Genomic DNA, 15,423 nt, shown 5'->3' with positions numbered 1-15,423 from the left:
AGGAGGCGACCAGAGGGACAGACTTCTTCTGTTTCGACGGCGTCTCCATCACTTTCGTTTTCGTCGACACCGAAGCTTTCACTTTCGGTTTCGTTTTGACCAACGGCGGCTCTGCAGAAGTGTCCATAGCCGGGCCCGTAGGCGAGGCCGTGGATCTGTGTGTAAGGTTTTGGGTAAGGCCGTGTGGCAATCCCGCGACCTGAGCCTTAGTGATTGTTCGAACGGGGCATAGCTCTTCGCCTGAGCTATCTTCCATGGCCCCATAGGCCTCATCGTCGTCTCCTACCTTGTCGACGACTTCTTCTGCATTGAGCGCTTCAACGTCCGCGTCGTAGTCGATCTCCTCCGCTGGAGGTGAAATCTGCATATGAACTTCTTGTTCGTCTGCTTCTCCTCTCTCGAAGAAGTCCACCGGTGCTGGGGCCGACTGCTGGGCCTCCAGGCGCGCCACGCGCCGAAGTCTAATCGTCTTCTTCGATCGAAACCGGGAACAAGCCATACAGTTGGCTTCATCGTGGTCCGGCGACAGGCACTTGTTGCACACCGGGTGGACGTCGATGTGGGGATACTTCGATCCACACACGGGACATTTCTTGAACGGGCTCAGTTCCATGATGTGTTGTCGAAAGTGTTGTTGCGTCGACTGGGCCTCGAGCACCGAAGAGCCACGTGACTCCTCGGGATGTCCGACTCGGGAACTGAGCCGGAGTAGAGCTGGGCACAGAGCGCAAAACAATACCGACGGTATAGGAAAAGGCCTTCAGGCCTTAAGAAAAGTCTATATCGATTCCGAACTGGAGATAACGAATATACATCCGAACCCAATGGCGGAAAAAAAACAATAATCTGGGGATGGAGTCGATGCCCATGCGCACTGTAGTCCAGGGGAGGAGCCACCTATCTCGTGATACTTCGAAGACTCTTCCAGGACAACAATGTGCGGCGATCTATGCTATAGATATGAATTCAGCAGCCCACATGCCTCGAACCAGGTCTTTCGCTGGAGTCCCTCATCACCCCCTTTCCCCTCTGGAACACCTTTTTGACCACTGTTGGATTTAGTCCCTACTCGTGCAAGACGCTTGACTGCTGAGCTGGTCTCTTTCAACATTGTCTACTCCTGCTAGGTATATTGCGGATAGGTTATTACCCTTCGAATGGCCCACTTCCATGTTTGTCAGTAGTTTTGAAAGGGTGAAGAATTTTGTTCCCCGGCTTGATGAGGTAGAACATTGCTTTGTTGTCTCTCTCGGCCTTTGTATACATTTTTCCATAGTTGCTTCTTAAATACTTTTAAGACCAGGAACACTTTAGTTCTTGGATGTTTAGGTGCTGTATAGCTCTCTCTGGCTTCCAGACTCCTCTGATGTAGAGTCTCCCCATGTACCTAGTGAGAGGTCTCTGTGGTAATGGTCAACATTGGAATTGATAGTATGAAGTGTATTCCCACTGTAATGTTCTCTCTGCTCCACCATGCCATTTCGTCCTGTACTTTCTTCATGACGACCACTCCCAGCTCCCTGTTGCCTGTGACCACTGGTTCTGGATTCATTCTTGGATCAGTCTCATTTCTGGCCTCACATATGGGATTAGTGGATTGCAGGAAGACATGCCCAGCACCTTTCCCAGCGTTCCGCCCTTAGAGACTGACTATTGCGGAATCGACGAGCTTGTTGCATTATTGCTAGTACTCTCGTCGCACGGGAACGCTCTTGCGTACGTTGTATTGATTCTTGCGATTAGGAAGACTTTTTCCCTTTCTGGTTTAAGCGGTGATTTTTCAGTGTTTATAGAGGACCCCAGTTTGTGTAGCATTTCCATCAATGTTTTGGTTTGCACACCTGGAGAAGGAGTTCGCCTTTACCAGCCAGTCATTTAGGTAGGGATACGGGTGTATTTCCTTTCTTATTAAGTGTGCCACTAAGGCCGCTAAGCATTTTGTGAATACTGTAGGTGTTGATTTTATTTTGAATGTTTATACTCTGAATTGTTAGTGTGTTTTGTGCATTACGAAACATAGGAACTTCTTTTGTCTGCAGTCAATTGGGATGTGTAAGTAGGTGTCATGGAGGTCTATAGATGCCATGTAATCGGTTTCCCAGAGTTGAAGAATGACTTCTTGCATCATTGTCATCTTGAATTTTTGCATCTTTATGAACTTCTTTAAGAAGCGGAAGTCTAATATTGGTAGCAATTATTTGCCTGGCTTTGGAACCAAGAAGTATGTTGAGTAGTTTCTTTGGTTGACCTCCTATGGGTGCACTCTTTCTATTGCCTGTTTCTGCAACAGCTCTTTCACCTTGCATCATATTTTGTCCTCTTCAGTATGTTATTTCTTTAGGTGCCTGCCTTGGGGGGTGTTTTATTAGTTCTCAGCAATAGCCATGTTGGATGATTCTGAGCCTCCATTTGTCCAATAAGACCTCCCACCACCCCTGGAGAAAGGTCCCTATTCTTCCCTCCAGCAAGTGTAGTGTGTGTGGGGGAACTTTGGATATGTGAGACACTTGTTCTCGGGTCCCGCTCCTCTTAACTGTTGTCCACCTACCACTCGCTCATCTGTAAAAGGAATGCTTTTCTATCCCCTCTGCTGGTGAGTTGTTGCCACTGTTTTTCCACATCTTTGGCTTTGTGGAACAGGCTCTGGAATTCTAGGTACTCCTCTTCGTGAACAGCTCCTGTTCTTTGCAGTCTTGAGGCTCTGGGGTTAGTGGTGGTTCCAAGTCTGTCTCCCTCTCCTCCAGGGACTTTTCTTTCAAAGGCTTTGTTGGAATACGGAATTCCATGAGGGGAAGCGTCAAAAGCCTTTTCCATTTGGAGGATCGGTGCCATCTTGGCCTCGAACTGCCTCTTTTTATGCTCTATCTCGAGCATCTGCTCTTGTACGCAGAGTCTACTCGGCGGCCCAATTTTCAGGGTCAGTGCTTTGGCTGCTGGTGTTTTGGCTGGCATTTTCTAGGCCTCTCTCGACCTTGGTCATCCTCAGACCCTGGTGCCTTTTCAGAACACCAAACTCGTGCGGTGTCCTTGATATGGGACTCGAGGGGATCTTTCGCCCTCGACTTCAGCCGATAGGTGTTTTGGGCAGAGGCATTTTTTTGCAGTCAGATGTCCTCAGCTCGCCTGTCCCTTGCTTTTGTAGTGTTGCCCGACTGCTTCTTTGTGTGTTTCTTGTGCTCTTGTTTTGCATCTATGGTCCTTCTTCCAAATCCGAGCCTTCTTTTTCGGCGTTTTCATCCCCTTCCTCGCTTGACAGGCTGAGGTCTCTTAACGACCAACTTTCATTCTGAGCCGGCCTCCTTTTTTCCCTGGCTCTTCGGCATGAACTCCGCACACCACTCGCAGCCCTTGGTGTTGTGGTCGCTCAATAGGTAGAGGTTACATACTTGCTTGCTGTTCCTCTGTGAAAACTTGTGGTGGCTCTCCGGGCTAAACCTATAGGGTGTGTCCTCCATTTCCACCAGCGCAGGGTGCCTCTTGGCTACGCATTGTGTGACCTACGCCTGTCAACCACCCACACACCCCACCTCCTTCTGTGTTTTTTTAATGTATATCAGTGGCTCCCCTTGGTGAATACCCTTCTCTTTCTGCAGCAGTGGTGTTTGTGAGTGAAAATAAAATGTTCTTCAAGGAGCCATCACTTTCCCTCATCGTTTTTTTTGGGCATTCAGAGAGTCTTCATCTGTGCTTCCAGACCAAACAGTGGAAAAATAGAACTGAAGATGGCGACCATGTGTGACAAAGTGCCATCTTTCTTGTATGGTATGCCCCCATTTTTTGCTGAATTGCTGATGTACTTTGACTGAGTGTGCCCTGGGCTCCTGCGTTCCGTCCCTAAAACTGTGTTGAAACCTAAACCCAAATGGCATCTCGGGCCACATGTCAGCCTCTGGTGAATGGTACCCTTGGTACCCAGGGCATTGTGACCAGAGTAGATCCCTAAGGGCTGCAGCACATATTGTGCCACCCTGGTGGGAGGGAGGGGAGTGGGGGGGGGAGGAGGAGGAGGAGGAGGAGGGAGAGAGAGAGGGAGGGAGGGACACAGCAGTCTGAGTATCTTGGTTCAGAACTAAACAAAGAGTCGACATGGCGCACATCCCTGTGTGCCATGCCCACATCCCTGTGTGCCATGCCCACAAACACACTGCCCTCGCATGCCTCTCTAGCTGAGGGCACTATGACAGTGGTGTGGGCACAGGTGCATGAGTCCTCTGCCCCTTCCTGGGCACTGTAAGGAAGAGTATATAGTGCTGGGAGGTTGTCATTACGAAATCCACAGCACCATAATGGCTAAAATTAAGTCTGAGAAGTTTGATATCAAACTTCTCAGCACATTAAACCCACACTGATGCCAGTGTGGGATTTAATGCCAAATGCACGACTGAGGGCATTTTAGAGATGCCCCATGAAACCTAACCAACTCCCAGTGTCCTGACTGCGTGGCTACAGAGGCTGCCACCACCAGACATGTTTCTGGACCCCTGGGTCGAGAGCCGGACGCTCTCTGGGGCCTGCAACAATGCACATCCTGGGACGAGGTGCCAAGTCTCCAACCCCAGGATGGGCAGGGGAAGCTTCAAAGGCATGCCACCTTTGTGAGCTTCTCCAGGCCACTTGCTGTACTCAGCAACTGGCCCCCACCGGTTCTGACCCCCACTCTGGCGGGAAGACAGGAGGGAAAAACAAAGGAAGGAAAGGGGGTGTGCCAGCCTCTGCCAACCCCACCCCTGAGGTGGGAGAGGCGAGGTGAAGCACAACTCCGGGCTACCGCCATCTTGAGGATGGGCAGCCCTACCCATCAGAGCTAGGCTCCTGTCCCCTCCCACTGGAGAGTGGGAGGATAGGGGGTGTACTCACCCCAGGACAGGAACCCGTTGTTCCCTGCCCTTGCCCTACCTGCAACGCCCCTCAATTTAGTATTTAGGGGCACTCTGAACCTTCCTTCCTTAGATCCAGATTTGAAGCAAGAAAGAAGAACAAGAAGAAAGAAGAACTGGATTCCTGGTCACAGTCGCCGGGGGGACATCCTCAAGGTCTTTATCCACTCAGGTACGGGCCGGATTCGCGGTTCCTGGCTGGCACAAGAGGTTGTTGCTGTTTGAGCAGAACCACTGCTCATGGGAGTCCCAGTCTTTAGATGAGCAAGGCAGGCAGGTCCTCTGGGGTTTTCGAGGTTGCTGTCTGCAGGAGACGCCGGGATTTTAGAAGGAGCAGGTTCAAGAATCAACAGGCCTGTAGGGCTGGGGCCAAGTCAGTTGGTGTTGTCCTCTTGTTAGCCAGCTTGTGAACCAGCTTCTACACAGCCAGCCTCTCAGGACCCCTCTCCTCAGGGAGAGGACTTGGAAACCATAGAGGGAACTGAGCCTATGGAGCTTGAGCCTTATCAGGCTGGACTCCTGGGCCCAGGGGGACCCACTAGGGAAGAGCTGTGCCAGGGCCAGCGACACTGACCCACTCTTGAAAGCCTGAGGCAGCAAGCAGCTGCAGAAGTAAAGGGAGATGTCAGTGGTACCCACAGAGCTTATTGGGAAGAGGGATTGCTGTATGCTGAGGCAAGAAACCCCAATCCTGGAGCTACCAGGAGAGTGGTAGTGCCACAGAAGTACAGGGAGTTCCTCCTAACTTTGGCTCATGACATCCCCCTAGCTTGACACCGGAGGCAAACCAAAATTTGGGAAAGGTTGGTTAGCCACTTTTACTGGCCTCAGATGAACCAAAAAGTGAAGGAGTTTGTGAGCTCCTGTGTTACCGGTCAGGCCAGTAGCAAGACAGGTGGCAAGCCAAAGGCCAACCTGATACCACTACCAGTGGTGGGGGTGCCCTTTGAAAGGGTAGGTGTGGACATTGTGGGTCCACTGGAACCTCCCACAGCCTCAGGGAACACATTCATTCTAGTAGTAGTGGATCATGCTACTAGGTACCCCGAAGCAATTCCCCTTAGGGTGACTACAGCTCCTGCAGTAGCCAAAGCCCTCCTAGGTGTCTTCACCAGTGTAGGGTTCCCTAAGGAGGTGGTCTCAGACTGAGGTTCCAACTTCATGTCTGCTTACGTAAAACACATGTGGAAGGAGTGTGGGGTGCAGTACAAGTTCACTACCCCATACCACCCACAGATCAATGGTCTTGTAGAAAGGTTCAACAAGACATAGAAAGGTATGATCATGGGGCTCCCTGAAAAACTCAAAAGGAGATGGGATGTCCTGTTGCCATGCCTGCTTTTCGTTATAGGGAAGTGCCACAGAAGGGAGTGGGGTTTTCACCCTTTGAACTTCTGTTTGGTCATCCTGTAAGGGGACAACTCTGTCTTGTAAAGGAGGGTTGGGAGAGGCCTCTCCAAGAACCCAAACAGGACATTGTGGACTATGTGCTTGGCCTAAGGTCCAGAATGGCTAAGTACATGGATACGGCATTCAAAAATCTTGAGGCCAGCCAGGAGCTGCAGAAGCACTGCTATGACCAAAAAGCTGCCATGGTTGAATTTCAACCTGGGCAACAGGTGTGGGTTTTGGAGCCAGCGGCACCAAGGGCTCTCCAAGACAAATGGAGTGGCCCTTACCCTATCCTGGAAAAAAAGAGTGAGGGCACTTACTTAGTGGACCTGGGCACCAGCAGGACACCCAAAAGGGTTATCCATGTGAACCGCCTCAAACTCTACCATGACAGGGCTGACCTCACCATGCTGATGGTGACTGATGAGGAACAGGAAGCAGAGAGTGAACCCCTCCCTGATCTCCTCTCTACCAGCCCAAAAGATGGGTCAGTGGATGGAGTAGTCTTTTCAGACACCCTCACTCCCCAACAGCAGGCTGACTGCAAGCAAGTCTTACAGTAGTTCGCTAGCATCTTTTCCTTGACTCCTGGCCTGACCAGCTGGTGTACCCATGATGTGGACACTGGTAACAGTAACCCTGTCAAAAACAAGATCTATCGACAATCAGACCAAGTCAAGGAAAGCATCAAAGCTGAAGTCAGCAAGATGCTGGAGCTAGGGTGATTGAACCCTCTGAAAGACCCTGGCCCAGCCCACTGGTTCTAGTCCCCAAACCTCACCAACAGGGTGGAAAGAGGGAGATGAGGTTCTGTGTGGACTATAGAGGGGTCAACTCTGTCACCAAGACAGATGCTCACCCCAGTCCAAGAGCAGATGAGTTGATAGACAAACTAGGGGCAGCCAATTTTCTAAGCACCTTTGACTTGACTGCAGGGTACTGGCAAATTGGCATGGCCCCAGGAGCTAAAGAGAAAACAGCATTCTCCACCCCTGATGGGCACTATCAGTTCACTGTGCTGCCTTTTGGGTTAAAGAATGCCCCTGCCACCTTCCAGAGGTTGCTGAATCAAGTCCTGACTAGGTTGGAATCCTTCAGTGCAGCCTATCTTGATGATATTGCTGTCTTTAGCTCCACCTGACAGGATCACCTGATCCACATTGGGAAGGTTCTGCAAGCCCTGCAATCTGCAGGACTGACTATCAAGGCTTCCAAATGCCAGATAGGGCAGGGCACTTTGGTGTACTTGGGCCACCTTGTTGGTGGAGGCCAAGTCCAACCCTTACAGGCCAAGATCCAGAGCATCCTGGACTGGGCAGCTCCAACCACCCAGACTCAAGTCAGGGCATTCATTGGCTTGACTGGATATTACAGAAAGTTTGTGAAAGGTAATGGGTCTTGTGGCTCCCCTCACAGAACTCACCTCCAAGAAAATGCCCAAGAAAGTAAACTGGACTGTTAGCTGCCAAAAGGCTTTTGACACCCTGAAAGAAGCAATGTGCTCAGCACCCATTCTAAAAGCACCAGACAACTCCAAGTAGTTCCTAGTGCAGACTGATGCCTCAGAGCTGGGAATAGGAGCAGTCCTCTCCCAGATCAATGAGGAAGGCCAAGACCAACCTGTTGCTTTCATAAGCAGGAGACTACTCCCCAGAGAGCAGCGTTGGAGTGCCATTGAGAGGGAGGCCTTTGCTGTGGTTTGGTCCCTGAAGAAGTTGAGGCCCTACCTGTTTGGGACTCACTTCCTGGTTCAAACTGACCACAGACCTCTCAGATGGCTAATGCAGATTAAAGGGGAAAATCCAAAACTACTGAGATGGTCCATCTTCCTACAGGGTATGAACTTTGAAGTGGAACACCGACCAGGGACTGCCCATGCCGATGGACTTTCCAGGTTCTTCCACTTAGACAATGAAGACTCCCCAGGGCAAGGTTAGTCTAATCACCTTTCGTTGGAGGGGGCAGGGGGGTTGTGTGAGAAAGTGCAATCTTTCTTGCCTTGGTATGCCCCCACTTTTTTCTGAACTGCTGATGTACTTTGACTGAGTGTGCCCCGGGTCTCTGCCAATCAGGTACCCAGGGCCTGTGTTCCTTCCCTAAAAACTATGCAGAAACAAAATACCCAATTGGCATCTCTGGCCCCCTGTCAGCCCCTAGTAAATGGTACCCTAGGTACCCAGGGCCTGGGGGCCAGAGCTAAAACAAGTCGACATGGCACACATCCCTGTGTGCCATGCCCACAGAACCCACTGCCCTGGCATACCTCAGTCAACCCTCTAGCTGGGTGCCCTATGCCAGAGGTGAGGGCGCAGGTGCATGAGCCCTGTGCCCCTACAGTACCCAGGACCATTCCTGGGCACTGTAAGTACAGTGATGCCATTTAAGAGTATATGGTGCTGGGAGGTTGTCATTACGAACTCCACAGCACCATAATGGCTACACTGAAGACTGACAAGTTTGGTATCAAACATATCAGCACATTAAACCAGCACTGATGCCGGTATGGGATTTAATGTAACATGCACGAGAGGGCATCTCAGAGATGCCCTCCAAAACCCGAACCTACAATCCACGTCTGGGCTGAGTGGCTGCAGAGACTGCCACACAGCAGACATGTTGCTGGACCCCTGGGTGGTGAGCCCCCCGCTCTCCTGGGTCTGCAACAAAGCACATCCTGGGCGAGGTGCTATGTCTCCTCCCCCAGGATGGACAGGGGGAAGCTTCAAAGGCATACCGCCTCTGAGAGCTTCTCCAGACCATGTGCTGTACCCAGCAACCAGCCCCCCACCAGTCCTACCCCCAATCTGGCAGGAAGACTGGCGGGAAAAAACACATCAGGAAGGGGGGGGGGGTGTTCCAACCTGTGCCAACTCCACCCCTCAGGTGGAGGAGGCGAGGTGAAGCACGTCCCCGGGCTACGGCCATCTTGTAGATGGGGAGTCCTGCCCAATCCCAGCTTGGCTCCTGCCTCCCCCCCACAGGAGAGGAGCAGGCTAGGGGTGTACTCACCCCAGGACAGGGACCCATCGGTCCCTGCCCTTGCCCTACCTGTAACGCCCCTAAATTTAGTATTTAGGGGCTCCCTGAACCTTCTTTCCTCAGATCCCGATATCAAAGAAGAAAGAAGATTTAGAAGAAGACCCGCCGTGCAGCTGCTAACAACAGGACAACAACAACTGACTTGGTCCCAGCCCTACCGGCCTGTTGATCCTGGAACCTACTCCTGCCTAAACCCGGCGACCTCCGCGGACAGCAACCTTAGGACACCCAGAGGACCTGCCTGCCTGGACCCTCTCGACGATTGGGACTCCCATCAGCAGAGGCTCTGCTGCAACAACCCACCTGGTGCCCACCAGGAAGCCCACTCTGCACCAGCCGAGCCCGGGCCGGGCCAACCTGAACCAACACCACGAGGACGTCCCCCCCGGCGACTGGGACCCGAAGTCCAGTGCCCAAAGACCCTCCTCGATGAACCAGCCGACGCCTGCAGACTCAGAACCAGGGGCCACCCCAACCGCAACCAGCCGTGGGTACGTTTTCCGACACCCCTGCACCCGGCGCCCTACAGCCCCCTGTGCCTCCCTTTGGGGTACCTACCTGTGCTCCAACATCCCAACTTACCTCTCGAAGTGCTGGTCGCCCCTGGAGAGTCACCGTCCCCGAGCCTGCAGCCTTTGTTCCTTTTTCAAGATCCTCATTGGATAAAATTGAGCGCCCGACGGCTCAAAAGCACCCGTCACCCAGCCGCCCGAGTGTCACTGGCTGTGACCTCTTTGCCCTATCCTACTTCCCCCCCTTGCCCAGAGCAAGTGACCAGGAGCCCAGCGCCCAGAGCCGCCTGGCCTGCTAGCCAGCCGCCACCAACCGAAGGCCCACTTTCCCTCATTGGATAACATTGGGCCTACCTACCTCTTCATCCGGCCGCCCCTGCGCAGCTGGGATTGAACTAACTGTACTCACCTGACCCTGGGGGACCCCTGAGTCTATGCCCATAACCCTACCTCCACCAACAAGTACTCACCTGGAAACCGGTAATTCACTTACCTGCCATTGGATACCATTGACCCATTTGTGACTCGAACATTTTCTAAGTGTGAAGTTTTGAAAACTGAAAATATTCCTATAAAATCAGCCAAAGTCCGAATTCGAAAATACTCACCTGTGATCAGGAGAGAAGCCAGTACTGTACCTTTCAGCCCAGTACTGAACCACAAAAGTAATCCCTAGCGGGTTTACTAGTAACCTGTATTTTCTCCATAGGAACCCATTGTCTGCTTTTCTATGAAATTTCTTCTGAGTGTCTACATTGTGATAACTGCAAATATTCTAAATCGTACGACATACTGAAACGCAATTACCTACCTGTTTTGAGTTAAGCCCCCAGTGCTGGCCCTAGGAGACTAGTGCTGGGTTACAAAAGTAACGCGATCGTACTTTACCTGTAACCTGAATTTCCTCCCATTGAATAACATTGTGAGAATCACCTCGAAAAGTTTCTAAGTGTGAACTTTTAAAATAGCTTTATATTCAGGAAAAATCATCACTGTAAAACATTTTTGCTAATCTGGTTCCAGCTTAGACCCCAGGACTAAATCCAAGATCTAGTCCTGGGACTACCAAAGTAATCCATAAAGTAATCAACTGTACTTTCCTATGAAAACCATTGAGTTCAATGCTAGAGTGTATTTCAGAACTGTATTGCTATTAGCTAACCTGTGATTAGTGTGTGTACAAACTTGTTGCTCCTCTGCAAAGTAATTACCTGAGAGTACTCGTAATGTGAAAAGTATATTTTTATAACTGTCGGTTCTAAAAATAAAAAACCTATATCTGAGGATATAATAATAATTGGCCTGGAGTTCAGTTCTTGAGTGTGTGAAACCTTTTGCTGACTAGGTGTGTACAACAAATGCTTTACACCGTCCCCTGGTACTGCCTTACTGCTCGACCAAGCTACCACTTTGGAGAGTAAGGTCAGTGCTGACTTTAACCTCTGTTAAACCTTTGGGGTTTGTGGACTCTATACACACTGTACTGCCTTACTGTCCAGTATTTATAGAGCCACCTTCTCACAGTATCTGATTGGCAGGAGCCCAGGGCACACTCAGTCAAAGCACATCAGCAATTCAGCAAAAAGTGGGGGAATACCAATGCAAGAAAGATGGCACTTTCTCACACTGCTCGAGCAAGCTACTACTTTAGAGAGAAAGGTTATATCTAACTTTAGCCTCTGCCATACCTCTGGGGACTGTGGACTCTGTGCACACTGTACCTTACTTTCGTCCAGTATATATATCAAGCCACTTTCTTACACCACGTACATGTGCTTCTGGGGCAGGAGTCTTGATGTCAGGAGAAAGATCGACCTGAACCCAAATCGTGGCAACCATCTACACTCAACAACAAAAGGAAAAAAAAAAAAAAAAAAGACTACAAAAGGAGAGCCCCGAACCTAATCACTAGGTGGGGTAAAAATGCACAGCATGTGACTCAGGAAAAGATTCACATTGCAAAAGTATTGTTTCTTGCACACTGGCTTCATTTGGAAGCCTCAAAATGGAGAGGAATTCAATTACCAGCAACTGTTATTCCGTGTTCCATTCTTCTCCGAATAAAAATGGAACCCTACTCTAGTGAATGGATCTATTGACCGTGACATAATAGGTCCCAAAACCCACTGGGGAGACAAAATGTTTTGCCATGAAAATTCCCCCACTTCGGCGATCTGGGTAGCTGTAGTGTTTCGCCATGGGCTCTGCTTCCAACCAGGAAAACCTACTAAACACAGTCATTTTTGAAAATTAGACACCCAGTAGAGTCCAGGGTGGTGTAGCTTGTGTGGATCTCACTATAATTTCTGTAGGAAAGTGTCTGAATCTGGGGCGGATCCACAAAACTGCTACCTTCCAGCATTACCAAACTATTCTGTCAAAAATTGTACCCCAATTGTGTGGCTGAGCCAATTATATGAGACAATAACTAATTAACCAATGGACCACATTGACTGTGTATCATAAGGTCTCAATTTGCATCTCTTCTCGTCGCTGGAGGGGAGAAAAAATCCAGCAATGGGCTTCTGGGGAAGCTTTACACTAGTAGTGTGCCCAGAAAACCAAAAAAGGGAATCGGTCTAGTTCCACTTCCCATCCTCCCCCCCCCCCCCAATAATGAAAGGACCAAAGGAATTAATTGGTATACCTTTGTCTATTACCATACATGTGAACAAACTACAATATATATCCATACACAAATTCTATTTCCCATGAACACCAATGATATTGATTGTTATGCAGATACACTGTTGATGCAAAACATCAAACCTGCTAGTGCTGCGAGATCTTCTACGAAAACCAGAGCCTCTGGGAGGTGTTCGGGATCTCTTGTCTTTCCTCGTTCTGTCATCCTTCTCTCTGGACTTCTCCCTTTCTTTGGCTTTAGGTTTGATTTCTTTATCCTTGTCTCTTTTTCGGTCCCTTGAAACACAAAAAGAGATTAGGCATACTGAAAAAGCTTACAATATATCCCAAAATACATAAAACATAAATTCTTAGGTTTAGGACATTTATACTTCAAGAAATATTGCAAACTTCCGGGACTGACTTAGTACGTGTTCAAGAAACACACAACTGCAATTGATATAAGTGGAGTATCACATTGTAAGAACTCCCCTCTTTGTGCATGGTTGCCCCCACTTTTTGCTAAACTGCTGAAGTACTTTGATTGAGTGTGCCCTGGGCTCCTGCCTAACAGGTACCCAAGGCCTATGTTCTTTCCCTAAAAGGTGCATTGGAAAGAAAACCCAATTGGCACTACCTGGCCAAAGGTCAGCCTCTTGTAAATGGTACCACATGTACCAAGGGTACTGTGGCCAGCAAAGGCCCTTAAGGGCTGCAGCACTTTTTGTGCCACCCTTAGAGTCCCTGTACTATATCTCTATATATATATATATATATGCAGTGCTTGCATTTCCGTTTGAACTTTATGCCATTGAAGAAGGGATAATGAGTCTCCCGAAACGCGTCTGGCTTTAAGATTTTGGAGCGGGTTGCTGTGGAGTTTCATGCTGCCAATAAAGATAAAGGGACTAATTGTTGTTTCCAGCGGTCTCTGTCAAAAGGGTAAACCTGCAGTGTGATGTATATATATATATATATATATATATATATATATATATATATATATATATATATATATATATATATATATATATATATATATATATATATATATATATATATATGGCGCTCCCTGTCCCACTGGAAAGTCGGGGCACTCGCGGGCGGGTGCAGTATGCGGTAATGGGTACCCGCATTCACATAAAGCTCAGCCTCAGAAATAATCCAAAGAACTGCACTCGTGGAACCAAACAGCTTAGCAGTGCTCACGCCAAATTTTAATCACAGATCGTTAACAGACGCGTTTCAGCTTACGCCTTCCTCAGTGTCAACTACACTGTGCGGACCCGCCGTGGATATAGCAGAAAAACAATCATCAACATAGTAGATGGACTCGCTCAAAATAACGGGCGCGCCATCTTGGAACATGTTAAATACAGTTCAACATTAGGTACTGTTTGCCCATATGTGGAAACAAAACAACATCTATCTCGCCGTGGATCGGCATGGTACCCCGTGTATGCACATCCGGGGTTGATGTTTAGTGCTCAAAAAATTATGAGCCCCAAATCAAAGTTTCCAGAGTCCATCCAACCATGCATTGGTAAGTCTTATGTTCAAGTGAATGTCCGGTGCCCAATATATATACAGTGTCCCCAAGAGAAAACCAAACCCTGCGCTGCTGAATATACAGAGTTTCCAGTATGTCTATATGATTAAGTCAATCTCATCTTATTTACTTTCCCAAATGGACCGCCAGTTCCTCCCCATGGTTCAATCCCCTGGGGGCCTTGGTCATAAGGTCGATTATGTACCTTGACTCCAAACGTCTCAATGTCCTTTATCTGTCCCCTCCTCTTGGATTCTCAGGTACAAAATCCAGGCCAAAATATTGTAATTTGGTCCTGTCCCTTTGATGAACCTGGTCAAAATGTCTCGCCACCGGGTATGCGGGATCCACTTTCTCTATGGCCCTTTGATGCTCGAGTACCCTGATCTTTAGTTGGTGAATCGTGCTTCCAATATATTTCAATCCGCAAGGGCAGATTAGGCAATACACTGCATAATTAGTGCTGCAGGTTAGGAATCTCTTGATGGACTTGGTGATACCTGCTCCTGGAATGTCATATTTACGTACTCTCTTGCATCCCACGCAGGCCTTGCATTTTCCGCAAGGGAAAAAAACCCCCATCTCTGCAATTTTGCCTGTTCTCGGTGTCACACTTTTAAGATGGCTTCTCACCAAGGAGTCTCGCAGTGATCTTGCTTTCCGGTACGTGATCAGGGGTTTTGTTGGAATATCTTCTTTGAGTATTGGGTCTGTCCCCAAAATATGCCAGTTCTTTTGCATAATCCTTTTCAATTCCATGGAGTCACTGGTGTATGGAGTGATTAGGCGGAATTTGCCCTCCTTTTTAGTTTGGTCATTTGGTACTTTTGTTTTCAGGAGATCTTCCCTTTTCAATTTTCTCACTCTTTTCAGAGTTTTCTCCAGAGTTGCTGGATCATATCCTCTCCTGGTGAACCTTTCTACGCAACCTGCTGCTGCTGTTTCAAAGTCAATTTCTCTGCTGCTGTTTCTCTTCATCCTAAGGAGTTCCCCGTACGGGATGCTCTGTATTAGCCTCTTTGGATGATTGCTGTCGGCTCGCAGGATGGAGTTACCTGCTGTTACCTTGCGATACAGTGACGTATGCAACTTGTTATTCAAAATGTCCACCCTCAGGTCCAGATACTCAGCTGTAGTCGGGCTTATGGTCCCTGAGAGGTGTAAGTTGCAGTTGTTGTCGTTCAGGATTGTTATATATTGTTGTGCCCCCTCCATCGTCCCTTGCCACACGATGAAGAGGTCATCGATGTACCTGAACCACCGTATTACTCTCTCCGTTTCCTGCCCCTCAATCTGAAGGACCATGGGCACCCGCTCCTCCCACCAGCCCACGAACAAGTTCGCGTAGCTGGGAGCAAAGCAGGTGCCCATCGCGGTCCCCGAGACCTGGGTATACAGCTGATCTTTAAACAGAAAATTGTTGCTCGTT

The 15,423-nt window shown here is 49.0% G+C and overlaps 1 protein-coding gene across 6 annotated transcripts in view; it reads right to left on the bottom strand.

The window, feature by feature from the left end:
* SREK1 (splicing regulatory glutamic acid and lysine rich protein 1) overlaps window positions 1–15,423 on the bottom strand; it is a 459,678-nt gene that overhangs the window by 258,063 nt on the left and 186,192 nt on the right. For all 6 annotated transcript variants that reach the window (XM_078675174.1, XM_078675176.1, XM_078675175.1 and 3 more), the window contains one exon: window positions 12,590–12,742. In XM_078675174.1, coding sequence (XP_078531300.1) covers window positions 12,590–12,742 — 153 coding nt within the window. The remainder of the gene's footprint in view (window positions 1–12,589; window positions 12,743–15,423) is intronic.

This window comes from Lissotriton helveticus, chromosome 2_1, assembly GCF_964261635.1.
Source record: "Lissotriton helveticus chromosome 2_1, aLisHel1.1, whole genome shotgun sequence".
Lineage (NCBI taxonomy): Eukaryota > Metazoa > Chordata > Amphibia > Caudata > Salamandridae > Lissotriton > Lissotriton helveticus.
The sequence above is the reverse complement of the archived record's forward strand: the minus strand, read 5'-3'. Positions and strand labels throughout refer to the sequence as shown.